This window comes from Dysidea avara, chromosome 10 (assembly GCF_963678975.1).
Source record: "Dysidea avara chromosome 10, odDysAvar1.4, whole genome shotgun sequence".
NCBI classification, from domain to species: Eukaryota; Metazoa; Porifera; class Demospongiae; order Dictyoceratida; family Dysideidae; genus Dysidea; species Dysidea avara.
This window is the reverse complement of record NC_089281.1, coordinates 12,656,966-12,683,189: the sequence shown is the minus strand read 5'-3', so window position 1 is coordinate 12,683,189 and position 26,224 is coordinate 12,656,966. Positions and strand designations below refer to the sequence as shown.

The 26,224-nt window shown below is 37.9% G+C and overlaps 7 protein-coding genes across 7 annotated transcripts in view; 4 read left to right on the top strand and 3 right to left on the bottom strand.

The window, feature by feature from the left end:
* Positions 1–1,923, bottom strand: part of LOC136268575 (neutral alpha-glucosidase AB-like) — a 30,061-nt gene extending 28,138 nt beyond the window's left edge. Inside the window, exons 1-3 of the mRNA XM_066063952.1 lie at positions 1,764–1,923; positions 1,463–1,699; positions 996–1,160 (exon numbers count right to left, since the gene is read on the bottom strand). Of these exons, the coding sequence (XP_065920024.1) occupies positions 996–1,160; positions 1,463–1,699; positions 1,764–1,864 (503 nt within the window). The 5' untranslated portion in view covers positions 1,865–1,923. The remainder of the gene's footprint in view (positions 1–995; positions 1,161–1,462; positions 1,700–1,763) is intronic.
* LOC136268581 (calcineurin subunit B type 1-like) lies at positions 1,859–4,001 on the top strand. Its single transcript, XM_066063959.1, has 5 exons — positions 1,859–1,976; positions 2,039–2,078; positions 2,134–2,370; positions 3,052–3,236; positions 3,721–4,001. The coding sequence occupies exons 1-5, from the start codon at positions 1,974–1,976 to the stop codon at positions 3,826–3,828; spliced, it is 573 nt and encodes a 190-aa protein (XP_065920031.1). The 5' UTR covers positions 1,859–1,973; the 3' UTR covers positions 3,829–4,001.
* LOC136268579 (GDP-D-glucose phosphorylase 1-like) lies at positions 3,862–5,762 on the bottom strand. The gene is made up of 9 exons (XM_066063956.1): positions 5,588–5,762; positions 5,396–5,512; positions 5,236–5,343; positions 5,007–5,188; positions 4,846–4,948; positions 4,697–4,794; positions 4,499–4,647; positions 4,364–4,447; positions 3,862–4,172 (listed from the first exon to the last, which is right to left on the bottom strand). Exons 1-9 carry the CDS (start codon positions 5,735–5,737, stop codon positions 4,054–4,056), a joined length of 1,110 nt encoding a protein of 369 aa, XP_065920028.1. The 5' UTR covers positions 5,738–5,762; the 3' UTR covers positions 3,862–4,053.
* Positions 5,763–5,845: 83 nt separating this feature from the next.
* LOC136236763 (hapless 2-like) lies at positions 5,846–8,444 on the top strand. Its single transcript, XM_066027005.1, has 7 exons — positions 5,846–6,069; positions 7,323–7,463; positions 7,535–7,669; positions 7,722–7,858; positions 7,914–8,088; positions 8,140–8,262; positions 8,310–8,444. The coding sequence occupies exons 1-7, from the start codon at positions 5,857–5,859 to the stop codon at positions 8,442–8,444; spliced, it is 1,059 nt and encodes a 352-aa protein (XP_065883077.1). The 5' UTR covers positions 5,846–5,856.
* Positions 8,392–12,939, top strand: LOC136268574 (dentin sialophosphoprotein-like). Its single transcript, XM_066063951.1, has 9 exons — positions 8,392–8,440; positions 8,490–8,532; positions 8,582–8,757; positions 8,808–8,922; positions 8,970–9,105; positions 9,165–9,262; positions 9,312–9,573; positions 9,698–9,857; positions 9,907–12,939. The coding sequence occupies exons 3-9, from the start codon at positions 8,615–8,617 to the stop codon at positions 12,911–12,913; spliced, it is 3,921 nt and encodes a 1,306-aa protein (XP_065920023.1). The 5' UTR covers positions 8,392–8,440; positions 8,490–8,532; positions 8,582–8,614; the 3' UTR covers positions 12,914–12,939.
* A 3,628-nt stretch (positions 12,940–16,567) lies between these two features.
* Positions 16,568–22,735, bottom strand: LOC136236258 (mediator of RNA polymerase II transcription subunit 17-like). The gene is made up of 14 exons (XM_066026384.1): positions 22,576–22,735; positions 22,378–22,524; positions 22,137–22,275; positions 21,920–22,088; positions 21,735–21,872; positions 21,543–21,679; positions 21,425–21,496; positions 21,230–21,298; positions 20,988–21,169; positions 20,837–20,893; positions 20,653–20,787; positions 19,597–19,711; positions 19,371–19,540; positions 16,568–16,822 (listed from the first exon to the last, which is right to left on the bottom strand). The coding sequence occupies exons 1-14, from the start codon at positions 22,662–22,664 to the stop codon at positions 16,618–16,620; spliced, it is 1,824 nt and encodes a 607-aa protein (XP_065882456.1). The 5' UTR covers positions 22,665–22,735; the 3' UTR covers positions 16,568–16,617.
* Positions 22,639–26,222, top strand: LOC136236256 (hapless 2-like). Its single transcript, XM_066026382.1, has 17 exons — positions 22,639–22,966; positions 23,063–23,206; positions 23,258–23,419; positions 23,471–23,607; positions 23,669–23,873; positions 23,923–24,045; positions 24,147–24,277; positions 24,329–24,371; positions 24,431–24,678; positions 24,726–24,837; positions 24,888–25,023; positions 25,073–25,170; positions 25,225–25,514; positions 25,562–25,681; positions 25,741–25,928; positions 25,978–26,048; positions 26,102–26,222. Exons 1-17 carry the CDS (start codon positions 22,778–22,780, stop codon positions 26,171–26,173), a joined length of 2,469 nt encoding a protein of 822 aa, XP_065882454.1. The 5' UTR covers positions 22,639–22,777; the 3' UTR covers positions 26,174–26,222.
* The last annotated feature ends 2 nt before the right edge of the window (positions 26,223–26,224 follow it).

The window sequence follows — 26,224 nt, the reverse complement described above, 5'->3', positions numbered from 1 at the left end:
TGGCCATTTCCAAGTGTCAGGCGAAAACGTTTTGTTATTATAAGTTGAAAAACATTGGGCTTAAAGTCAGAACTAGTGCTATTACTGCTATAGCTTATTCACACATGTTTTTGAATATGGACCACACCCACATTAACTGATAAAACAAAACACCCACTCTACAAGCAAGCATATCCATATTCATATAACTGAAATTCTCCGTGATATCTCTAGCCAAACGTAGCCAGAGAACGTACCAGCTGCTGACCCATAATCAAATTTTTCAGGTATGTATATAATATATCCACTCGTATTGACTTGGATGATTGAGCGTCAGCTATTAGCCTTGGAAGTGATACATACTAGAGGTAACACAGGGCATTCAGGCTTTTGCCTGATATGCCCTTGGGCTGTCGGGCATACATATAAGGCAAAGCCGTCATACCCTTGTTACAACTATCACATGGAGTCAAAATAAACAATCAAAAAATATACAAACACACACAAAGAAGAAAGAAGATCTTCCAAACTTCTTTATTCCATTTTCTCAGGTGGAATATTTAGCCAGCATTTGTAGCTACTGTTCAGTAGGAGCAGCACTATTGTGATGGATATCATGCCCAACATTCAAGTCAAAAAGTACCTCATTGCTCCTGTTTTTGTACAACACCAATAACAAGAACTTTAACCCTTACAATACATGATACTCCAAAGACAGCCACACAACCTCAAGTTAATAAGATGAAAACAGCTTATAAATTATTGCAGGTATTCAGTACAGTCCATCAGCATTAACAGCCTTCATTAATGGAGTCATCTTTTAACTTAAAACTGTAGTGCTCACATGGGTGCGTACAGACATGCACACACATTTTCCCAAACTAATTTCAGAAAACCGGGTGCATGCCCATAACTATGTAGTCAGCTGTGAACATGAGCCTGGTTAAAAACTCACTATGGGGCAACTAATAAATACAAACAGTTCTTGCATATACATCACACAAATACACACTCACTTCTTGTTACGATAGTGCTCAATATTTAGGAGACCACGATTGTTAACACTGACAGCAACCTCATTGTTTACTAGGAAATCGACACGAAATGGAGAGAAGGTTATCACAGCAGTACTGTTTCCAAATACTGCTTGGAATCCATCACTAGATCTCTGTACCTTCCAACTACACAAGTGAATATATCGATCTGTACAACACTACTATATCATGTTACACCATATATCTACACACACAAACAGCTTCAGTAGCCTCAGTACTCCAGATACCTGTGAGATGTTTAAAGCACCTCACTAGTAGTAAACCACAAGAGGTCTCAAATCACACTAGACCACACCTACCATGCAAAAAAGCACAGTACACACATTGGTTAATAGTTCCCCAGTCAAATCATAAACCAAGGGTCCAGGTGTGTTCACCCCCAGGCTATATTCAAGCATGCATGCACACATGCATCAATGCGTACTAACTTGTCAGCCTTTGGTTCCCCAATTAGCACCCCTTGTACTCCATATCGTGGGTGCAATGGTGATTTTTCATTAATTCTTATTCTTGCTGTGTTGTCCTCAAGTGCGTGGATTTCAGCTGTAAACAACACATCATTTTGCTTGTTGATGACGTCCATGGTAACTGAAGAATCACTGAGGACTACTGTATCTGGAAGCACATGATACTGTGACTCCCCTGGTTCCAGAGCACGATTGCGCCTACATGAAAGATCACGTGATGATATACAAAGTCTTCCTTCAGTGTTAGCTGGCTATAACTTACTTGCAGAATGTACTCTGGTCGCATGTTTTAAAATTCGACCTATCTACTGCATGACAACCAACGAACAAGGCAACCAGTAGCCACCAACGCTCCCACATCATCAAACCAATTATATTCTAATATTTTCGTATCTAGGGGAGGCAGAGGGCGAGACTAGAAATATCTTCGAAATATTAAATCCTTTCGTGTTTTAGCTAGAGGGGAAAAGAGATGGTAAGTGAAGATTGGTAGTGTTTGACTTGCGCATAAAGCTTCATCTTCGTTTGCTGCCATAGGGAGCAGATCAGTCATTGCCAATGGACCTAGTGTCCAACTGTAAGTGATGTGGACACTTCGCGATGTTCAGGATATTATTGTGTATGTTTCACAGTTGACAGCGAAGAAATCAGGCGATTGAGCAAGTATTTCAAGAAGCTAGACTTGAACAATGACGGCGAATTATCGGTGGATGAATTCATGTCGATTCCGGAGCTGCAGCAAAATCCGCTAGTGCGAAGAGTAATTGAAATAATGGATGAAGATGGTAACGGACAGATCGACTTCAGAGAATTCATTCAGGGGCTGTCCCAGTTTAGCCTCAAGTCAGACAAACAATCTAAGTTGAGATGTGAGTCATGTTTGTGTGTATGCATGTGAAAAAAGAGTAAAGGATGTTGACATCTTGAAATGTGGACACCTTGCATATATAATCAGGGAACTTGGTCCATGTTCTCATTTGTATTAGTGTACATACATGTAGAGTCCTGAACAAATAGGTTATAGTGTGTCCAGAATAGAAGGGTTTATGCAATACTGAATGCCTTTTACTTGGAGTCATTGTCCAGAAGTGATCATCCTTGTTTATAACCATCCCATTTGCAGTATTGAGGCAATCAACCTATAGACTACTGGGACACTTGATAATGCATGTATTGTGTGTCATGATGTACAATAATACCATTGTCCATTATGTATTGTACGTCTGTTCTGTATGTGAATATGCTGCACATCTTGTCAATAGTGATTTTGGAGTACACTATATAGTGTAGTATTTTTGAGAATAAGGAAACGTTTACATGGTGTCTGTATACAATGTTCTAGTTCCTATTATCACATTATAATGTTAATTAGTGTGAGGTACTGCTGTAAACATAGTACATGATTTGGATGGAACTTGTTCCTTTGCAATTTATACATATGGTATACTGGCACTTGTACGTGTATGTGACATGCAGATCTGTGTATGTTGTGTGTACCTGCGCTGCGTGTGTGTGTGTGTGTTTGCAATACATTTGTCATCTAATTCTAGTTGCGTTCAAGATCTACGATATTGACAAAGATGGTTTCATTGGCAATGGAGAGCTATTTCAAGTGCTCAAGACCATGGTCGGTAATAACTTAACAGACAAACAACTGCAACAGATTGTTGATAAAACTATCCTGTATGCTGACAAAGATGGCGATGGAAAAATCTCGTTTGATGAGTTTTGTGGTGTAAGGAATACATTAATGTGTTTGTACTAATTAGTAAGATTACAATGTATGAATCAAAAAAATTACTACTTAGAACATAATTTGATGTGTTTTGATGTGTCAGCTTAGCATGGTCACTATAACGGGGTGGTTTTGTTAACAGGTGAATAAGTGAATTTCCATGTACGCTTGAGTGGTTCTGTATGTATACAAATTCCACAATGTTAACTTTTTGGTCAAGTTTGAATTATCTAAATATGTGCTAGAAAAACCCATTGAATAGCATCAAGAGTAAATAATGGAAGTTATTTACTCTTGATAGCATCAATTATACTACGGCCATCAGGCCTGTTACTATATTGTCCATGATTTAAGTACACTTGAATGTCATTCCAAGTGATTGGCTGGTTGTGCAAAAGAAACATTCTTATGTTTTTTGATAACGAAGCCATGTGTGGAAGGCCCGTTTGCTTGAACTGTTTCCATTGAAGTTGTTTCTTTACAGGTTGTGGGAAGCATGGATGTCACTAACAAAATGGTTGTACACATTCCGGGGGCAAACACAGGACTACCCATGGATGAGCCATCTGACTCAGATGAAACTTCAGATTAAAACTAATCACGTCCCTAATTATGCATTAATAAATATACTTAATTTTCTCATCTGCAAAAGATCTACATACATTTTATTGTTATTTTTTCATCTGTAAGAAAATGCACTGGTTGTGGATGATTAGTACGTATGTAGTTTTTTACAAATGTAAATTATATTTTGAGAATACATAATTGTAGTAAAAAATGTCAGTGCTGCAATCTAACATTTGTATGCAGAAAACTGTTACTTAAATTCAACTTTTAAGCGCTCTTTAAATGCTTGAAAGTCTTCTTCAGCAACTTCATTCACTTTCATTTCCTCTATCACCTGCTTCTCTGTCAAAGCATCACCAAATCCTTTATCTGTAGTCATGGAAACCATTAAAATAACAAGTATGATGTGTAGAGAGATAAAACCATGTCATTGATTTGTAAATGTCTAAGAATTACATGCAAGTATGCTAGTGACTTAAGTACAATAGATCTTCAGTGTATAAGATTTCATGTACACAATCCTCATGATTTTATCCCTCACACTACAGTACTTGACATACCTAATAATACTACACAGCCTGCTAATTCACATGCTGCACAAAACATAGGTGGTCTTGAGTCTGAATCATACAACTGCTTGAAACCTAAGAACAAGTGCAGTATAAAATTGCTTGCATAACAACTTGGTGTCTTACCAGTTACTGGCTTGCGTGGAAATACTAGCATTCTAATATAACTATGGCCTCGATCTATAGTGACAGTTACCTGAGGCTTACCATAACATATTACTATGTTACAAGGCATCTCCATTTCATAGCATAGACTAATGACCTTGTATGCTATCCTGTAATAAGTAGTCATGTTTTAAACTGTTATGGACAGATAAATCTTACTGGGCCAGCTTAGCACAACCATCTGCAGTTTGAATCATTATTCCTTTAACTGGGTACCTCTCTAGATCAAGCACAGGACCTTGAAACATCTTAGTTCCCTAGACAGTGAGAACAATAGATACAAGACATTTGACAATGCTATAACATACTGTTGTCATTGCCATAAGAAAATGTTCAAAGTAGAGTGCATGAAAGTGTAAGTGGTTGACTGAGGCATAGGACAATAGTGTATTACCGAGCAGACAAAATCCTCTAAGAATAAAAGAATACACACAATTATATTAACACAACATTAAAATCAGACGTTTACCTGTGGTTACTGAGTGCTACTACTTCAATTGCAAACAGAAGGGAGTCTTCAGTGAATACTTGAGGTTGAGAACTTTTCAGCTTGGGTACTAGTAGTACATGGCCGTACGCAATAGGACTAACGTTGACAATGACCATGTTATGCTCCTTTCCACGAGTTTTTTCTCTCAATTCAAATAAAATCTGTCCTCAGGTTTATTTAAATTGCATGACAGTAACTACTTATGTACCTCATTGGCTGGAACTTGTGTGAAATTAAACTTGCTACGTTCAAACGGCTGCTTTAAATTTTGTATATTTTCTGGTTTCCGTCTATGAGAAAATCTCTTAGGATTCTCCTAATATTGGGAAGGAAGGTTGACTAAAATGTATATTAAATGTAATACTAACCTGCACCATGTAGCCATACCTTCCGGGTAGAGCTGTCAACTTTGTACCAGATAAGTCATACTTCATAACACCATCACGCATTGCCTTGTCCCAGGACGACCTTAACAGTTCATCAAACTACGTCAAAATAGTGGCACATATTGAATTTAACATTTTTGTAAATATCAAAGTTTCTAAATAATGCACACTTACCTCGGATAGTTCTCTTTCGTCATACGTAAGAGGTCGATGGTGCTTTAATTCTGCTGCATTGTAAGTGTATACTCGCAAGTCGTCCTTTCTCCCGTTACTGTCATCCCTTATAGAGGAACCACGCCTGAACAACGCCTTCAGTGCAGACATTCTCGGGGTATCCCCTTACGTAACACGTGTGCATAAACACGTGAATTGTGAAAATCTAAATTGATTGGCTAAATACAAACTAAACATGTTTTCTTTGGCAACCGTTTATATTGCTAGCTATGAACTACGCTTTAAGCTACAAGTATTTGCTGGTGGTTATATTTTGCAATTTCGTGCTCACTAAAGCTGGAATAGTGTCGAAAAGTCGTGTGCTGTTGTGCGGTCAGGAAGATGTAACGTCTTCGGAGGACGAGGATGTGACTGAGCCGCATGTTGGACAGCAACTGTGCAAGAAGAAACTAGTAGTCACTATGACTTTGAAAAATGCTCAAGTATGTTTGCAATGTTGCGCTTGAGCTACAGAATTGATGTAGTGAACATTTTCTCCATTTATTAAGGCTTTGCAGCACAACTTCTGCACAAGTGCTGAAGGTCTGGTCCTACAGGCTGTTTAAAGATGTTATATTAAATATAAATAAACGGGAACCCCAAGCTGCATGCACACTATGTAGCAGTTGGTTGGTTCCAGCTGGCTATTATTAGCTATTTGTTTTCACAGTGCAGAAATCACAAATGATTATAATGCACAGATATAATTACTTAAGTTATTACAAAATTATCCAGGGAAGGGGAATTAACTATGTAGGGGGAGGAGGTTTTTAATCACAGAGGGATAAAGGAGAATTTATGTTTGTCATCAGTTGCTTGTAGTATTCTTTTCTTAATCGCGAATCATTATGGGGTAGTTGTACTATGTGTGGTGTTTGTACGATGGATGGGCTGCCTGCAGAGAAACACACTTTGAAATTCTAAAGCTGACTTATAGTCATCCACATCCAGGAGTAATCACATGCAGTAGGGTGCCATGGTCCCAACATTTTTTCATTATTCGATTAGTAATTCACATGATGATTTGGCATCTTCTTCTTTCCATGTGTTGGTGCAGTCATAATAAACTGCTCAGCAGTATGTGTGAAATATTGTTCTAGATATCTATGACAACATTGGTGTATATCATCTACAGCCTTATAAATATTACACTGTTCAGTATAGCGCACAAACATTCCAGAATGTAATTTACCATACCTGTAACCTGCATGACCACAATGACCATTAGAACATTTTGAGTATAGATGTATGTTCTGTTAGTATTTGATTGAAGCCCTGTAATTATCTAAATAGGGGTGAATGTTGATTGCTGCTAATTGGCAAAGCCCTAATTTTCCCTGCAAAAGAAACTAAAAGTGGGGTCAGCACCTACGTGAGACTACTAAGGGTCTACTGCACTTTGAACAATCGCTGACTGATCTATTAGAGTAAAACTGTCCTTTCATTTGAGCAATGGTTAGCACAGAAACGGTGACAATCTTTAATGTGTTGTTGTGTCTCATTGAAAATTCATATAGCTTTAGTACTGCATAATCTTTTTCAAAACTGAGTATATATAGAAAGGGCCAGCGTCTACCCAGGCAACTATTGAGACCATAGAGCCTGGCTGTTCAGTTTTAGCTGGACCCTTATTACCTCCTACAAACTGCCGTATATGTACAATAGTCATGTGTTGCTTTTTGTTTTTGTCCTACAGGCAAACACAGAGTCTTTGTATGCCAATATTGACAGAGTTTATGAAGAAGGCAATCAAGATTTAGGCATCTTGAGGAGACCCTTTCGCATAGAAATGAGTAAATCACCAGTTATCTCCAGCTATCAGGTCTACTATTATGGGGTGAGTAGAATAAAATTCTGTACGGCATCTTGCAATTACTAATTGTTAGTTTATTACACTGTTATTTACAGACTGCTAATGCTAAACCACATGAGAAAGTGATTTGGCTGGGAAGAGACTGTGAGGATGGGTTTTATGATAAAGAGAAGGATCTTGCTTGTGGAATATTTAAAGATGCTCAAAACAAAAGGGTCTGGGACAGCCAAGTAAAAATCGCTTTCATGCAATCACTACTAGTTATATGAAGTACACACACAGGGATTTTGTTGTCAATGTAGCCAACATGACATCACCACTGCTGGACATGGCATTGAGCAGTATAGAGGTAACTTCAGCTGTCATCATTTTGGAGGAATACACGCTTCAGCTCACTGCATGAGATTAAACAACCTCTGGTATGTACAACATAACACATGGGACATGTCTCTGAGGTTTAATATAACCACATAGGTATAATGTATTTAGAATTAGTACTCCATTATTGTGGTACAATATCACAATCAAACTATTTCAATTGGACGTCACAACTGGCTCTAATAATGAAACTACTGAAATAGAATGGAATCACGTCTCTACCATTCCCTTATCTCCGTCAACTCCATATGGAAGGTCTCCAGATGGACGAGTAGGGAACTAATAAATTCCTGTGTAATAGATTAGCTTTATTTCTGTTCAGGTTGTGGTTAAAATTTTAGGAGACTTAGCTAATGGGAGAAGCTTGAAAGATTTTTCTAGCAAGTATTTGCTAGTACCAACTTTAAAACACTGGGAAAAAGAGGAACTTCCAGAGCAGTATACTGTAAGATATGCTAATTGTACATGTTGATAATATAATTGTTGCTACAGAATGGTCCAAGTGATTGGCTTGTGGTTGACAAACACGAAGTGGAAATTTCTGGAACAAGATGTAATAAAGTTGGTACTTATTTCTCAGCATTTAAAAGACAACCTTCAAAGTGTCATCGGCAGGCTGGCTCGTAAGTTAACAAAGAGATTTACAGTATATTTGGAATTCAAAATTTTTAGGTGCTTTGACAACCAACCACTGGATTATTGGAAAGTCGATGATGTATGCTATCAAAGTATTCATAATTTTGTAATTAAATCAATAATTTTAGAACCTACGAAAGCACAACAAAACCGGACGTTTTATGCTGTATAACTATGGAAAAATCCATGAATCCACACATCCAGATAATGAATCTTTTACACTAAGATTTCATGAAACAAACTTCCATAATACACTAATACTGTTACAAGTTGATGCCAGTGATATAGCCTTTGTTTATACAAGGTATATGCAAAATTTAAATGCCGGCATTTATTTTAATATGTATATTGCAGTGCAAGTGGACGCCTTGTTTCAACATATGCAACCGAAAATTTTGAATCCCTAAAGGATACTGGTTACATATATGTGGAGGTTGAGAACACTGGAGAAGTGACAGCAGATTTTTCAGTATGCTGACTATTTTAGTTAAAGATATTTATAACATGTATGTACAGGTGTCTGTGGATAGATGTTCCCGAGGGGTAACAAGAATTGCAGCTAAGAGAGTCAGTATTGATCCAGGACAAATTGTAACAATATCTTTTATAGTGCAAACCTTTTACCTTGTGGGAAATAACTATGAGTGCGAAAGTGAGTACTATTAGCCAATTATACATGTAATTATTGAACTGTCTTTGTTATGTATATAGTTCAGTTGTATGATTCAGATTACGCACTTATACAAACTGCATTGATAAATTTTCAAACAAATTCTACCTGTCTGTGTTATGGAAATTGTGGCTGTGATGTAAGTTTCAATGTATGACCATACCTAATTATACATACATTATTTACAGTGTGACTATGGTAGTATTCTTGACTGTCCTTATGAGGATTTGGAAGCTCCTCCACCCCAAAGCTTTGCAAAAAGAATTATCTTACTCATTTTACACACACTTGGAGCACATGGAATAGTATTCTTACTAGGGAGTACTTTCATTATCCTTGGATTTATCAAGTTGTCATTTGGAAGAGTACTATTTTGTCGCAAGACAAAGGCACAAGAAATGGTTGATAAATTGAAGAAAGAAGGAGTTATAGATTCCAAACCGAAAGACGGTGTGTGTGTGCATGTTGTGGGCATGTGTTAGTGTGCTCATGTAGCAAATGTGCATTGAATTGTATACATGACTATACACATGTGGCTAGAAGGTCTCAAATTTCTTTTATTAATATGTTTTAGGTGGCCCAATTCTTGTCAGATGCACTGGTACATGTCGTGGAGCGATTGTTGCTAAAAGAAGATACAGAAGAAAGTTGGCTCGTCTAAGACGTATGGGAAAGAAGCCACGGCATCTTGATGACTGGAAGAACTACTCATACACTTGCAATTGCCAGTTTGAGTAAGTCAAATGTCTGCATAAGTCAAGCTCATATCCTGTAACCTGATAGGTTGGCTGATATCAAGATGATCAATATAATCAAAGCCATCTGTTTCTTCTACTACTGCTTGTTTTTACCTTTCATATGGGTGGGGAAAAAGGTAATATGGAGATTTAGAGACACTGCTGAAGTTAAGAACAAATACGACAAGTTGATTATGAAGAAAGCAGCAAAGAAGGGTAGACAGAACATGTATTTGTTTGAAGAAGAGGCTACTGGTGATATGTTAGCTAACCCAATTCTGGAAAATATAAACAAAGAAGCTCAGGTAGACGTGCATAACGAGAAGAATGCGGATACTGACACAGGAATGTATGAACCTGACAGTAAGAAAGATAAACAAGGAGCAATGAAAGATTTTCAAGATGATAAATATGAATATGCCCAGTTGGAGGGTCAAGAATACAATGAGAAGACAACTAAAAGAAGAGGGAAAGATGCTGATAAATTAAGCAAGAAAGAAAAGGCAGATACAGATATAATAGCTACAGAAAAAGACATTAAAACAAAAGCTGCTGAAGGAGATGAAATCATTTACGCTACAATCAAGAAGAAGCATGGAAAACACAGTAAAGAAAAGGACAAAATTAAATCCAAAGATGAGGTTACAAATGAATATAAAGAAATTGCCACAAAAGATGAAGATACTGCAGAGCTGCAAAAAGACAAGGAAAGGGACAAAAGGAAGAGCAAAAAGAAAAAGAAAGATAAAAAAGGAGCCAAGGAAGAAGACAAAGGAGTGGAAAGAGTTAAAGACAGCAAGGAGCTGAAAAGAAAGAGGGATAGAGAAAGTAGAGATTCAAACAAAAGAAATAAGAACATCACAATGACTGTACCAACAGGTGATACAGACAGTAGATCACAACAAGGTGCAGTAACACTACCTCGTGGCAGGCAAACTGCTAAGACTGATAGGAGGACTAGAGACACTGGTGGAGATTATGAAGAAGAACAACACCAGAGAACTGAAAAGAAAGAAAGATCTTGGTCTAAAGATAGGGTAAGTGGTCACAAAAAACCAGACTCAAAAAAGGAAAGACATTCACATAGTAAAGCCCAATCTAAATCAAGTGAAAAATTAGTTAAGAAAGAGTCATCAAAGAAGGAAGGTCAAAGTAAGGACACATCATCAAGTGTACAGAAATCAACTGATCCTAGTAAAACACAATCACAGTCAACAGACAAGCCCACTCATCAGGATAAGAAAGAGTCATCAATAAAGGAAGATCACGGTAAAAGTAAAGACGGGCCATCAAGTGCACAGAAATCAGTTGACCCTAGTAAACAGCCAAGAGACAAATCCATTGGTCAGGATAAGAAAGGATCATCAAAATTCAAGTCAAATGCTGGTCAAAGTAAAGGTGAAACTAGGACACAAAAACCAACTGGTCCTAGCAAAACACAAACTCAAGCACGAGAAAGAATTAGTAAAGAACAACTGAGAGGGATGTCAGCTGGTCAAAATAAAACACAGTTTTCATCAAAGGAGAAATCAACTGACTATCGTAAACAACAGTCATCATCAAGAGGGAAATCATCTGGTCATAGGAAAGATAGATCAGGGAGATCAACTGGTGGTAGCAAAGATAGATCACAATCAAGAGGGAGATCAACTAGTGGTAGTAAAGATAGATCACAATATAGAGGGAGATCAACTGGTCATAGTGCATCATCTCGGTCAAGGGAAAGATCAAGTCATTACAGAGATCAAATGCAAAGACACAGTCAAAGATCACATCAGCATCACATGGAGGAATCTCACAGTGTAGGATCAACACATGAAGATGATAGTGATCATCACTCTTCAGAACATCAACATCAAGCAGATCATGATCAAGACCACCATGATGACCATGATCAAGACCACCATGATGATGAAAATATTTATGATGATATCAGGGCAGATCATAACTCTGAAGATCATCATGATGGTGATCAAGATGCACATCCTGCTGACAATTCTGATCATGATCAATCACAGCATGACAGCATATCAAGAGACAACAGCCTCCAGAGTAACAATGCTGGAGATAGTCAAGAATCTCTTCATCAAGATGAGCCTATATATGAAACAATTGGAACACCACCTGATGAAGAACATGATAGTGAAGTGCTGGACAGTAGTTTTGATAGTACCCCACCAGAGGGTAGCCAAGAATTTAACGATGAAGAACCAATATACGAGAACACTGGATCACATGACGATGATTATGAACATTTGTATGATCAGCCTCCTGACGCTGACTCTGAAGAACATTTGTATGAGTCACTGAGCAACTTCCAGGATAGATCTTCTCAGGATAACTCATCCAGTGGAACTTCTAAACACAGCAACACTTCTCTGAGCCACTCACATAGCAACTCTACACACAAATCACAGAGTGATTCAAATACTAAATCTAGCAATATATCCGGATCAAGTAGTGCTACAGAGTCAAATAAAATTAACAGCAATTCTGAATCAAGCCACAGTAAATCAAGCTCTGATAACAGCCATAGTTTAGGACCAAGTAGCAGTAAATCAGAATCAAGTAGCAGTAAGTCAGAATCAAGCAGTAGCAAGTCAGAACCAAGCAGCAGTAAAACTGAATCAAGTAGCAATAAAACTGAATCTAGCAGCAGTTCAGAATCAAGCAGTAGCTCAGACTCAAGCAGCAGTAGTAACAGCTCCTCAAGCAGTAGTAGCAGTTCTTCAAGCAGTAGTAGCAGCTCATCAAGCAGTAGTTCAAAATCAAGTAGTAGTAGTTCTGAATCAAGCAGTGGCTCAAATGACGAAAGTTCACACAGTGAGTCAAACAGCTCTGAATCTGAAGACAATGTCGACTCTGAAGCTAGTACTGCTAGTCACTCGCCAAGTGATGAGTCAGTGTCTGATCAAGATGAATTATTCTCCGATCAAGATGAATCAATATCTGACCATGATGAGCCTCAGTCGTTTTCAGGAAGTGATAATGATTTTGATGATGATTTTGATGATGATTTTGATGGTGATTTTGATATGGATGGTGGATTTTAAATTTACATTGTTAATTGCACAAAAATATTGCATTCCTATATTTACAAGATCCATAAGCGTGATCTGAATTCAAACTGTGTGGCTATATGAACAATCATTTTGAGAATATTACTTTGGTGACCTCCACCTAGCTTGCAGCTAGCCCATTCCAGTAAAAATGACTTTATTGTCAAAAATTACTGTGAGCACTGAGCAATAATATCATAATATAGAACCAAATATACCATAGTTACATACAGCTGCATCATTCCTTAGTCTGGTACAGCCAACCCTTTTATAGCTCCTTCCATAAGTGCCCCTGAACAAAGCTTTGGGATGCTTTGTAAATTCCTAAAAAGGATCAGCTGTATCAGACTGATCTTTCTCATAGACACCAAACAAGTATAGTGATGTATGGACTCTTGCTTACACCTATAGTATAGGTAATTATTTTCCATGGTAGTTTCTGGAATCCTCTCCCTTGTATGGCTTTTGTATAGCTGTCCAAAAAGGAATTTACAAACATGGATCGAGGACAAGCAGTAAAAACTCTAGAGATGATTATACAGGTGTAGTGTAAATGTCACATGGTACTATTCATATGGGCAAAGTATAAAGCCACTTCAAATAATTTTTCTGTTTCCATTTCTTCACCCAGAAATAAATGCTGGTGCAATTTTCGTGTTAGTGTTAATGAAGTGATCGATTGGCAGCTTTTAAACCAGTGTTAACACGCTGACACATTTTCAACAATTAATATCAAGCTCTGTGTCTGCATGTCATCGGTATTATATAATTATGCGAATGTTCAAGTGGGTTCTCTGTCTGTAGCTACAAACAGCACAATAAAGATTGCCACTATCTCAGTATGCTGGCCTCCTCAAAATTACCTTAAGTGTACAAAAGCCGTGTGCTGCTGCATTGTTGCAATACACACATGTAGGAATTTTGGTGTCACTGCATGTAAACATGAACATAATCTCAGTTGTGCTTTAGATTCAATGACCTCTGGTATATGCAAATACATAACACATGGACATGATTCTAAAGTCTAGTATCTATGTACTTACACAATACATATAGCTAGGTATATCACATTAATCTTAGAGCTAACAATATCACAATCAAACTCTTTCAATTGGACATCAAAGATGGTTTAGAAGTGGCGGTCCACAAATGTGATAGTGTTTCAGAAACTAGCTAAATCGCAAGTTACTTGTGCTGTGTGTCAGAGAACTTTTATGAGACAAGGGGACCTCAAGAGACACAAGTGTCCTCTATAAAGACAAAAACCAGATCATCAGCAGCAGCATAAAGCTCAATTTTTGGAGCATAATAGCCTCATGCCTAGCTGAGGATGAGTATGGGCCACGTATATAGTTTGTTTGCACTTCATAAAATTACTTATTAAAGTGAAGTGTTATGGTAGCACCTAGAGGAAAAATTTTAGTACTTATAGGTGGTGCTACCATAACATTTTTAGGTGCTATCATAGCACATCACAGGGGCGTAGGGAGGGGGGGTTCAGGAACCCCCCTGTAAAATTTTGACTTCTGCAAGCAGGATCCTAACACACCATTTAGTGTGGCAGGACAAAATGAGTGAGTAATATAGTGTAATGGCAATTGATAAAGCTTGCATTCATCTCTCAAGGAAGGATTTACAGAGGTAACATGAGCCTTAGGCCTCTTCAAAACTTGTTAAAAAGATCGATATACTCTAATAAAGCAGTCAGATATATACTCTAATAGAGCAGTCAGGTATATATTCTAATAGAGCAGTCAGGTATACTCTAATAGAGCAGTCAGGTATACTCTAATAGAACATGTATGTATAAATATATCCATGTTCATATGAAGTTTTTCAGACATTCTAACATTAAATGCAAAACTTAGCATGACCTTATACTGCTATAGCTTTGGTGTGCAGTGTTTAAAGATATAGAGCTCCAGTAATTTATCACTTGTGTTATGCAAATGAATTCATGCTATGCATATTTGTATAGTTATATTGCTTTGATTGTACATTTGTATCAGTGGATTCATGGCTCTTATACCACAGTGAGATAACTATCACTTACAGATTACTATGTGTCTCTATGTGTTATGCTGTCTGTTTCCACTAGGTGGCTTTATCTAGTACTACCTTCATCGCGGGGCACTTATATGCATCACAATTAATGTACTTTTTGCATACAATATAGCAATTTGCTGAGTTTTGATTCATTAAAATATTGAAAGTCTCTCAGCGGCTGGGGGCTGTGCCCCCAGACCCCTGCTTCTGGTAACTCAATGCTGGTGCTGGAACCCCCCTTCAAAAAATCCTGGCTACACCCCTGCATCAGTTTTAACAGTGTACTGTAGTTCACCATTGATTAGTGGTTTCATTAGTAAGGTGTTGACCAATCACTTTAAGCAGTTTAGAGCAACGAATGTCATGTAGTCAGGGCTCAACCCAGAATATAAACCTAGAGGGAGTGAAGTAAGTCACTTCGGATTCTAGGGGGGTCTGGGGGCATGCTCCCCCAGGAAAATTTTGAAAATTTAGGTGTAAATATACTCAATTTTGGTGAAATTTTACTGTGATGCCATTGAATATTGACCATCGGATTATACAACTTTGGGATCAATTAAACCTTTCCATTTCTCAAGGCTTTAGGTATAAACCTAGGGGGGGCAATAGCTAACCCAGAGGGGGTCTGTGCCACCCCACCCCCCTAGATTAACCCCTGGTAGTGTGCTATTTCTCTTTGTTTACATTGTACTTCTGTGTGATTTGTAGAACAATGGTACCTGTTCGTATATTGGACGGCAATTTGAAGTCTACAGATCAATGTATGAGGAAGGCCACAAATACTGGTCAGCAAGCAGTGTTACTTGTTTAAAAATTGTTGGAGGAGGTATAAAAGGCAAACTTTGTGGTAAGTGGAAATCCCCATACTTTGGTTATTCAATTCCTTGTGTAGAAAGGCATTTCTTTACGATAAGACAATGGATACAATTTTACTGGGAATTATGAAAATTGAAAACCCACAGAGTTGGTTAACAAAACCAAGTCCTGTGAACAGAAAAGTACACAAAATTTTTAACCTTGAAAATGCACTAAGTATAGAAATAACCTCTGCACATAAAGATGGATTATCAGGAAGCTTCATTTCCAGCTTTGTTATTGACAAAGAGTGTAAGGCTTGTGATAGCCCACAAAAGACAGATATTAGTATTTTACATGTAATAGTGCTGATAGTAGCATATATAGTAGCATATATAGTAAAAATATAGTGCTATTGTAGAAATTTAAGTAATGATAGTACTGCATTCGAGTCTCATCCACATCATGTTTATGAAGAAGTATTTCATCCTTTTACTGATCCAGCCTTAACAGTATTTTCCATTACATATCCTATTGTAAACCCTGACAAAGTACGATTTTATGAAAATATGTTAATATCCATTGTTAGAGGGGAAAGATGATTTCTGTTACTTTTAAACCTACAAATGTATGGAAGTCATCCTACCGTAAACTGACACCTTGCACTATTGGCGAGAAAAAATGGGACAAAGGAGGGCAAAGGTAAGACTACACCTGTCAGGCTGAAATAACATTGAACAATGAAACAATCAAAATATTGATCACAGCCAATTTTCAGGATGTGATGATAACATTGCATGACAGGAGGATGGTGGATTTTGAATGATGTTATGTATTTACTATTGCATGAATACATACTAAAAATTATATTTCTGAATACCTGTGTTGTTATATTTATTTAGTAATTGCATAAGTCTGTCTTTGAAACAAGATCCATAGGAATGATCCAATTCAAACTGTGTGACTGTTGGTTTGTGATGACTGCTGGATGAACAATCATTTTGAGAATATTTGGTGACCTCCACTTTGCAGCTACCCCATTCCAATGAAAGAGACACTTTACTGTTAAAACAAAAATAAGAACTGTGAACAATAGAACCACATAGTGTGACTTGTAACAGTGATGTCATTTCCAAAGTGAACTAACAACTTTATGCACAAATAATAGGTCATTCATTATGAGGCCAGCCTTTGAGTGGTCCTATTTCGCTGACCCTGCATTAGTTACAATTTCTTTGTTGTGAGTGTTACCAAACCAATGCAGTACATAGCCATGGTTGCCAAGTCATGGCAACAATTATTTGTGACACTACTACTGAGGACCAGGACAAGGTATGTGTGAGAATTTTTGTGGCTTTAACTAAGACCACAATGACTGAACATTTGCATGAAGGTTATGTTGCGCAAATTGTGGCTGAAACTGTTGACTATAATGGACTCTTTAATAAGACAGGTGTAAGGAAATATGGAAATTTTACAGTTGAGTAGAGATCACAGAAAAAAAAAGCAACAAAACAAGGGAGACCATCTATACCTGCAGCTACACTAGCTGACATTTAATTCCTACTTCAGCCTGTCAATGGTATAGCCATGACTGAAGTAGGGATTAACTGTCAACTAGTATATAGCTGCAAGTGTAGATGACATCTCGCGTTTCATTGTTATATCTGTGATCCCTGCTCAAAGGTAAAATTTCTAATTCTCCATGCACTTGTTTGTTTACTTTTTGTGCAGAAATGAAACACATTAATCATGAGACTGAAAGTGTGTCCCAATTATCAATGACCAAAATGCAATGTTGCCATTCCACTTCTTTTTCAGCTACATTCAACCTGTTATATATAGTAATACAACGGGCACGAGTGCTCTGCCTGATATAAACGCACAAGCCTGAAGGCCGTTAGGCCCGAAGGCAAGTGCATTTATACAGGCAGAGCACGAGTGCACATTGAATAACTGTTAGGTACCACTCACCTAATAGGTGGGGAAAGTCTCACAAGATAGCTGTAACACTCATAAAGGCCAGGTTTCTAACATCGATTGTAGGTAACCAAGCCGAACCTTGCGATGACGTTCCCTCTACAGTACTGCAGCCACCTGAGATAATGAAAGCTAGTATGCTATGGGTTATATCACTAACCTGCATTTGCTACTTGACTCTCATCATGTAGTGCTCAGCATGCCAGCATGATCACTCAATCGCCATATAGACTGAGCGCCAGACTAATTGCCATAGTGATTCTCTCGAGCAAAAAAAGCAGCTAAATAGATGGTTCAGGTAAACAAAACCTAACTACTAAACGATACTAGTCTAATTCTTACTACTCACACTGGCTAAACTCGAATCTGGTGGTATGACAAAAACTGGTTACCACAATCAAACGTAAAGGTGAGTATTATTTAGAATATCATAGTTTTATTAAGTCATTGTCGAAGTGGACTACAGTTTAATCTGGGCTAAGATGGCACCAGACTAGTAAGGTGTATAAGTACGTTTATATATATATATATATATATATATATATATATGTAGACTAGAGTTGTGGCCACCACGTTGGCTTTTTCGATCGTCATTGGCTGCTTGGTAAACATTATACGTATTGGTGACGTTATGGCCCACAATCAACCTTTACATGTCAGGCTATAAAAGAATTCGAGTGATCTGTGAAGTGTCTTTCCACCTATTAGGTGAGGTGTCGTAGTGGTCTTGGCCACCGGCACTTGTGCTATGCTGCACAAAGCCGCAGCCAGTGCAATATCTGTATATTGCACTGCGGTCAGTGGATTATAACTTATAATGCACTTGTTGCGGTCTACAAAACCGCAACCAGTGCGTTATAAGTTGTAATGCACTCGATGCGGTCTGCAGCAGTGCAATATACAAGTGCCTTTGAACTGCCCATGCAGAGTGGTACATTACGACATTTACAACTGAAAGAACAATATAAGAAATGTCTCTGTAATCAATCCAGTCACACTACAGAAAATAAAGCACTGAAGCCATGCAGTGAGTTACCATCAATCAACACTTACGTGGTAGTGTAGAAAGAAATGGGACACAAAGGTAAGTCCATGACGTGCGTATTGTAGCTGCTGTGGTTGGTTAAAAGGCATGTCTTAGTCCTTAAATTCAAAAATAAAACAAAGTTCATAGAAACTTGTTGGAGGGTTTGGGGTTTCCTCTCAGGACATTTATGGGCTTGGTTATGTTTAAACAATACTGCGAAGTTGTTATGAAGAAAAAGTGAGGCTGGTTTTTGGACAATATTCTTGGGCATGAAACCATAAGCCTCTACAATCCCTACTACTATACTATATAAGTCATACCCGTAGCAAGCATTGCACATAATACTGCTGCAAATCTCTATACAGTCAATTTCAGATTGCTTGTAAATGCAATTTAACAATTCGTACATGTGAGCTATTTCTTTGCTCCTTGTGATAATGCAACCAAATTGGCCCCTGTGAGCAAGAAGAACCATCAAATTTTAATTCATCAAATACTAGACATGTTGTTCAATTTGCCAAATATTTTCCCATCAAATTTTCTACTTTTACAGTATGCAGATACATAACCCTGGGGATTGTACTTGCGACACAGTTAGCTTACACAAAAGCATCAGAGGTTTCAATCACAATAGCACTGGCCTCAGTGTTATATCTACCATAGACTTGTTCATTTCCAGGTACTACAGCTAAACAGTAAGGGTTGTATTGCAACGTCTTCCAACCAAATGTCTCAGCTTCTTTTCTCGCTACATCCAGCTGGCGAATTAGGATCTAAATGAAAAGTACACAAGACTCAATGCTGTAATGCTCTACACAATTTTATGTACCTGTTGTCTCACACATCTACACAGTCTTTCCTTATCAGCAGTGAGTTCAATACTAGTAGCCCCATTCTTAACAATCAACTTGTTATTGGCTAATATGTCCACCTCAATACAGTGGCTGAAACAGAAGACATCATAGGTTAATACTATGTGTGCACATCATTGGTAGTGTGAATCTGATAAAACAAGTTGATGTCTGGTTTGTGCCATGCAGCTAGTTATATAGTAAATCAACAATATTATTTATTTTAGACAATATACTAAATTATCAAATTAGTTAAGTTATTGTAATTTCATATATTGGTGAATTATTTTGTAACTCTCTGATCATGTTGCTACAGGCTGTATGCACTGCTAAGGAAGCGCTATTCGAACAAACCATTCAAGGCTGTCCTTCTTTTTCGTTCACATATGTTGGGACATGCCCCTTTCAAGTAGAAGGGATATGCTTTCTCTAGTAGCCTAAGAGGCATGCTATGGTGTTTTTTGGTAGTTAAATACCCGAAGAACCCAATGGAAAAGTAGTTTACGAAGTTTGTAGGGAGTCACTATACCTGTATTTTAAACCAGTGAAAAGAAATCGCCTTAGTACATACCTAAACTGTATGCTGAAGTTTAATACAGGTTTCATTTAGTGTTTAATTCTCCTCCTGGCTGTATTTATTACTGAAAAGATTTGCTCACATTGGTACATATAGACAAACATAGGTAGATAGATAGGTATGTACATATACACATTTTTACAGTAAACAAGGTGCGCGCCAAAGGCCAGCTGTGGGCACGCACCTGGTTTTAAAATTAACAAAATAAAACACCAAATTGCCATGCCCAACAGTAAACTAATATTGAAATTTGGTTAGTCTAACCATCATAGCTTAGGAAAGAAATGAAGTAAGTCGAAAACCACATATTACGTGAAATCAAGATTTCCAATTGAACAGCCATTCAAATTAATAAAAGCATACTCAATACACTTCAAAGCAGGGCATTCACACTTTACACTCAGGACCACAACCACACGCATGCACGTATGCACATACTCATGCATACCTTACATACCTGTCAGTTCCATTAGGATACAATTTAACATGAAGGTAAACAGTAACTTTCACTGACGATAAGTCAGGGAGCCACGACATTGTCAACAATGGATCCCGTGACTCACTAACTATCAGTTCCATCCATTGCTTTACACTACAACACAGACAACTTATCAGCACTAATACAAGAAGAGAATACTAACCAGTGAACACTGTCAAGGTGTTGGGCTGTGGCAAGCAAAGTATCAAATAAACTTGATCTGTAAATCAGAGAGAGAAAAAACGTCACAAAATGGAAAATGATACAGATGAACATACAAGTGGTAAGAGACACATTAATTAAACATCAAATACTTTTGTTCAGTTTCCTGCATCTGGCTGGTGTTCATAGCACGTGGTCCAGCAAGTGTTGCGATGGGATTATCAACTGGAGCTATGGCTGGTCTTGGAGGAGACCACTGACTACGTAGCTTCCTCAGTGATTGTAGCAGTAAAACTGTGAGCTCCCAGTTTGGTTCAACATCATCGTGAGTAGTCTATGATGAAAGAAAAAGGTTGATGACACATACATGCTTGCTCTATAGTGCTTGGCTAACCTTAGTGGATACAGTTTCTGTTTCATACTCCCTCAAATGATGGACTGATATCCAGCAATCTTTTCTTAGCTACATGAAAAACGATAAAATGTATACAGGTAATTGTGTGCATGTGTGTGTCTGTGTATATGCATGTAGCCCACAACACATAACAGTGTATATACCACATATGGAACAGTACAATACAGATCTTACTGGAATATGGATTTGGTCAGTCAATATCTCATACGGAAAAGAAGTCTTTTGATGGTAAGCATCTCGTGATAACTACACACACATTTGCAATACACAGACCAACAACCTATTCTCATACCTGCATAAACAGTTCATGATTAAACAACACTTTTTGTGCAATTTTGAGTTGCTGCTCCCAAGGAGGCAAAGACTTATGCTTGCCATGAAGACTATCAAGATACCCAATCAATTTCGGCCGTTGTGCTTGACTAACTTCTATTATAATAAAATATAACAGCATAGACATATAGAATAAAATGATCTTCCTTACTCTTGACAGGATGTGGTCCCAAGAACACAACCAGTTCACTGTTTCCCTGTAACTCTCTTGGAACAGTTACGACAATTGTACCTTGGTCGCTGTCTCCCTTGTGTATCCCAAATGTTGATGGCAAATGACTAACTCGCCCTAATGATAACACACAAATATTATCACCGTGTTAAATTAAAGTGTACCAGAATAATAATTGAGATCTCCTACAATCCCAGTGTTGGTTCTCCGTAATTTCCACCGTTTTCTCATCTCTAACAAAGCTTTGTGGAAGTGGTCACTGTTTGATACCCCAAGAAATGCATTCAAATTCTTTGCACCTTCTTGTAAGATGTCTGCAGCAGCAGCAATAGCCTGCGTGCACTTACTTACCATTACATATCACATAATTGAATTGCTTACCTTCTTTTTGTTATACAGTTGGTATGAGGACTTAACAGTTCTGGGTTCCTGTAGTACTGGGTCAAGCATCACATAGTGTTTGTGATCTTGTGCCATTCGTAGTAAGTCGGCCAACACATTAACTTCCATCAAAGCTTGCCTGCAAAATAGCAACTTGAGTAACTGTTCTAGACTGTATTTTATGTTCACTATGCTAGTACCACAAATACATTTGATTCTAAATGTTGCCCCACATACATACTTCAGTTTTGAGTGAGTCTCCTCCCATGGCCACCTATCTACAGATTTCTTCGCAGGCGGACCAGTCTCTGAATCATCCTTGTTCTCTACAGCACTAAAGTCAACCCGTTGCGCTAGCTCGGTGAGTAGTTGTGATGAAGTAGGCCTCCTACAATGAAGTCGTGGAGGTTCCAACAGTTAGGTGACAACTAAAACTCACTCTTGATAAATCTCTTCGCCCTCATAATTAATCTGTTTTATTCTAGCAGTGGCTAAGGGTTCCACAGATACTTTAAACGAACTGGCCATCTCGACCAAGTTGTTTTCTAATTAACGGACCAGGGTTTTCCCCGTTGGTTGCTGTCAATAAACTAGCCAATGGGAAACGTTGCTAGGAAGAAACATGGGGAAAAAAATAGGACATGGAGATATTTAATGGACGTTTGACATTACTAATATTGCTAGTTACGAGCGTCTGTGTGGTGGACGGGTCGTTAGTTGCTTCCAGTAAAGTGCAAATTTGCAGGAAACTTACTTCAGAGCCTCTCACACGGTCTGGAGAAAATTGTGATAAGAAGTTTGTGGTAGCCTTAAGCGTCCGAAATGGGAAGGTATGCACTGGTAGCTTTTATTTGCTTTTTAAAGCCAGAAAATTCCCACTTATATAAATCAAGCCAGCTGTTTAAAAATCTATTGAATTCTTCTAGGGTGAAACAGACCAACTAGTTGCAAACATTAGATATGTGGAAAACGAAACAACAACATTGCGTCGAGAGCAACTCAGAAAGCCATTTAGGATAGTAGTGACAAAGTCTGATGTACACATCCACTACCCTCTGGTTTATCTGGGAGTAAGTTTGCCACTATGGTGTGCCTGATTTACCAGTCTCGGTATACTCTAGTATGTTAATAATGGACCAAAAGAATACAGTATAATAAAGTACAGTTGGGTAATTAATCAGGTGAAATGTAATGACCAGCCTCTTTGGAGAAACAAGGGAAAAGACAAAAGTACTTGTGGACATAAACGAGGTTTTGATGGTCGTTTCGTTAAAGACAGTCAGGTATGACCACTAAATTGAGCTAACACTTTTAAGAATGTATTATATTTACAGGGATTTTGTTGCAAGCACACAAAAGCTGAACTGAATAGCAAGAAGTGGCAGTATAGGAGAGGCAAGGGGAAAAAAGTTAGCTGGCATTATGTAAACAAACACAGTGAAGCCATCTGCATGAAGCAAAATGAACTATGGTAATAGTTATGCTTATAGTATTAAGATGCTTTGAAATAACAACATGTACATGGTATACAGGTATTATACATTTGAAGTTATGGAACCATTTCTCACATACAAAATTAATGTGACGGTACAACAGTTGGACTATTCGGTGTTAGAAGATGATGCAGATGGTGAAGGTGATGTGTGGAGAACCATCGGATATGTCGTAGTTGGTCCACATAAGATTGGTGATAACACTGCCAACTCTTATGGCCCAAGTGACTCATCAGGACCACAAGTAAGCTACTGCAATTATAAGAATTGTGTTTTGAATAAATAATATTAAGATTAAAGTGACTTGGGAAGGTGACTTTCTGGGATCCACGTCATACACTAATTTACTCCACAAATATCTACTAATCCCTGAATGGCAAAGAGTGGAAAATCCTCACCTGCACAAACAGATTATTGTAAGTAACAGCTATTGTATACATTCAATGTGTTGAAGATTAACCGAACAATATTCCCTAATAGAACAGTCAGTAATTCATAACTCTTTTGTTACATTTAGGGAGGGCAGAACGAATGGCTGATTGTTGACAAACACATGGTGGACTTGTATGACAGAGAATGTAATAGGATTGGATCATCATATAAAGCTTTCCGTTTTCAGAACCACCGATGTAATCGTAATTATGGAGCGTAAGTACTAGTACTTAATAGCATTTTGTCAACATTAGACTTTTGTTACAGATGTCATGAAATAACTGCTAAGAAACTATTTGACCATGCACATGTAAGCTGAGGTGGATGGTGATATATGGACTTATTTATTTATTTATATTTTTGTTTTAGGCACAGAAACAAAATGGAATCGAGTCACGTTTCTTTCCACCATTCTATGGAGAATTTGTTGGCCCATATTATCAAGAGTCTGAAAATGGTTCAGACATTGTTGCTGATTCTGAGTACAGTCCCTCTGGTGCACTGGAAGCTAATCAAAGTGCTGCACCAGTTAGACTAGTGTACAAGTCACAACAGGTCCACAACAGTCTAGTGGTACTTACCTTCACTGCTGACAGTATTTCATTTGTGAGCAACAGGTAAATTCGCTCCTTTCCATGTAGTACCCCTTATTGTGCAATCACAGGAGTCCTGGTAGAATTGTTGAAGCTTTCATTCAAGACTTTAGTGCTTTAGGTGAAGCTGGAAATCTACATGTTATTGTCCAGAATATTGGAAGATATACAGCTGATTATGAAGTGAGTGGGTTTATCTCACAAACAGTATTTGGATTGTTTGTTTTATGTAGGTCGTGATTGAGTCTTGTACAGATGGTATTATTAGAGTGTCTACAAAACAGAAAACCATTGACCCTCGTGAGCAAGCAGAGTTCTTCTTCCAAATATCAGCATCTTTGAACATAGATGCAAACCATACTTGCTATAGTAAGTTACAATTGATACACCATCATAAAGATACAATCATCAATTGCAGTAAACCTGCTTGATACTGAAGGAGTGTCACTTGACCGGACTCCCATACAATTCTCCACGTTCAGAACATGTTATTGCTTGGGCCAGTGTGAGTGCAGGGTAAGTGCCAATACTTTTCATTTACCCATAGGAAAATATTTTTTACTTACCAAGTGTGATGATCGAGAGTTGAGGACCACATCAGAATTGTGTGATAAGAAACGTGTCAACCCATTCTGGACTCCACCAGTTATCATAGAAGAAGAGAAATTTTGTTACCACTGTTGGTTCACTGATTCATTCAAGAACCCAGTTTCTGCTACATTTGTGACCATTATGATCCTATTATGTGTTGGCATGGGAAAGATGTTCTTTGTGCACTTTTGTTGCCGCTACAAAGATGGCCGACCAATAGATGTTGTTGGAATAGTCCTGGGCACAACTAACATGAGACACACCAAAGAGTATGTCATATTGTAAGTATATCAAATTCTATTCATCTTTTGTACAGGAAGACAAGGAATGCTACCATTCAATTCCTTTTGGGTGTCTGTTTCTTTGTCTATTTACCAATCCTTCCACTAATGATGATGTTTTGCCACTGGAGAAGAAAGAAAATGGCCAGGAAAAGGTCTACAATTATCTCCTGCTATTGCTGCACTTACTGGCTTCTTGTGTAACACTTAATAGGATGAAAAAGAAAGTAGAGAGAAAGAAAAGAAGAATAATGTTGAGGAAGAGGGCTGCACTAGCTGCCATGAAAGGAATGATGGTGGCAGAGATTGGCACAGGTCGACAAGTTGATGGTGGACTGGAAGCAACATTTGCCCAAATGAAGGGACCGAGGGGAGCTGCTCCAAAACTTCCTAAAAAGCTAGGTAAGTATAATGTGTCTACACTTTGCTGACTATTTTTGTGATATTCCAGTTGTTTCAAGCACTTCAAGTGATACTTCAGAATATGAGTTTGGCCATTCAGATGACACTACTGGGGAAGATGTAAGAAACACTACATTCGTGTCAATTTTAATTTACCTGATTATCCTATCTAGGATGCTGATACTATACTACTTAAAGATCCTAAAAAATTGAAATTGGCTAGACCAAAACTTGGAAAGAAATAGTTATACATAAAATTGCTAAATAATAATAATGTCATACTAATTTCGCGGAAA

What these genes read in the sequence shown, in the direction of transcription:
- LOC136236763 (XM_066027005.1), top strand. Translation starts at nt 5,857, where the DNA reads ATGAACTACGCTTTAAGCTACAAGTATTTGCTGGTGGTTATATTTTGC. An exon ending in TGACTTTGAAAAATGCTCAA is followed by an intron (nt 6,070 to 7,322) that starts GTATGTTTGCAA and finishes TTTGTCCTACAG; the next exon opens with GCAAACACAGAGTCTTTGTA. An exon ending in AAAGGGTCTGGGACAGCCAA is followed by an intron (nt 7,670 to 7,721) that starts GTAAAAATCGCT and finishes GTACACACACAG; the next exon opens with GGATTTTGTTGTCAATGTAG.
- LOC136268579 (XM_066063956.1), bottom strand. Translation starts at nt 5,737, where the DNA reads ATGTCTGCACTGAAGGCGTTGTTCAGGCGTGGTTCCTCTATAAGGGAT. An exon ending in TTCTTATGGCAATGACAACA is followed by an intron (nt 4,795 to 4,845) that starts GTATGTTATAGC and finishes CTCACTGTCTAG; the next exon opens with GGAACTAAGATGTTTCAAGG. An exon ending in TCCACGCAAGCCAGTAACTG is followed by an intron (nt 4,448 to 4,498) that starts GTAAGACACCAA and finishes ACTTGTTCTTAG; the next exon opens with GTTTCAAGCAGTTGTATGAT.
- LOC136268574 (XM_066063951.1), top strand. Translation starts at nt 8,615, where the DNA reads ATGCTGTATAACTATGGAAAAATCCATGAATCCACACATCCAGATAAT. An exon ending in AAGTGACAGCAGATTTTTCA is followed by an intron (nt 8,923 to 8,969) that starts GTATGCTGACTA and finishes ATGTATGTACAG; the next exon opens with GTGTCTGTGGATAGATGTTC. An exon ending in AGATTCCAAACCGAAAGACG is followed by an intron (nt 9,574 to 9,697) that starts GTGTGTGTGTGC and finishes AATATGTTTTAG; the next exon opens with GTGGCCCAATTCTTGTCAGA.
- LOC136268581 (XM_066063959.1), top strand. An exon ending in AATGGACCTAGTGTCCAACT is followed by an intron (nt 2,079 to 2,133) that starts GTAAGTGATGTG and finishes TATGTTTCACAG; the next exon opens with TTGACAGCGAAGAAATCAGG. An exon ending in CGTTTGATGAGTTTTGTGGT is followed by an intron (nt 3,237 to 3,720) that starts GTAAGGAATACA and finishes GTTTCTTTACAG; the next exon opens with GTTGTGGGAAGCATGGATGT.
- LOC136236258 (XM_066026384.1), bottom strand. Translation starts at nt 22,664, where the DNA reads ATGGCCAGTTCGTTTAAAGTATCTGTGGAACCCTTAGCCACTGCTAGA. An exon ending in AACTGTATAACAAAAAGAAG is followed by an intron (nt 22,089 to 22,136) that starts GTAAGCAATTCA and finishes AAGTGCACGCAG; the next exon opens with GCTATTGCTGCTGCTGCAGA. An exon ending in CAGAAACTGTATCCACTAAG is followed by an intron (nt 21,170 to 21,229) that starts GTTAGCCAAGCA and finishes CTTTCATCATAG; the next exon opens with ACTACTCACGATGATGTTGA.
- LOC136236256 (XM_066026382.1), top strand. Translation starts at nt 22,778, where the DNA reads ATGGAGATATTTAATGGACGTTTGACATTACTAATATTGCTAGTTACG. An exon ending in TGGGCCAGTGTGAGTGCAGG is followed by an intron (nt 25,171 to 25,224) that starts GTAAGTGCCAAT and finishes TTACTTACCAAG; the next exon opens with TGTGATGATCGAGAGTTGAG. An exon ending in AAAACTTCCTAAAAAGCTAG is followed by an intron (nt 25,929 to 25,977) that starts GTAAGTATAATG and finishes GTGATATTCCAG; the next exon opens with TTGTTTCAAGCACTTCAAGT.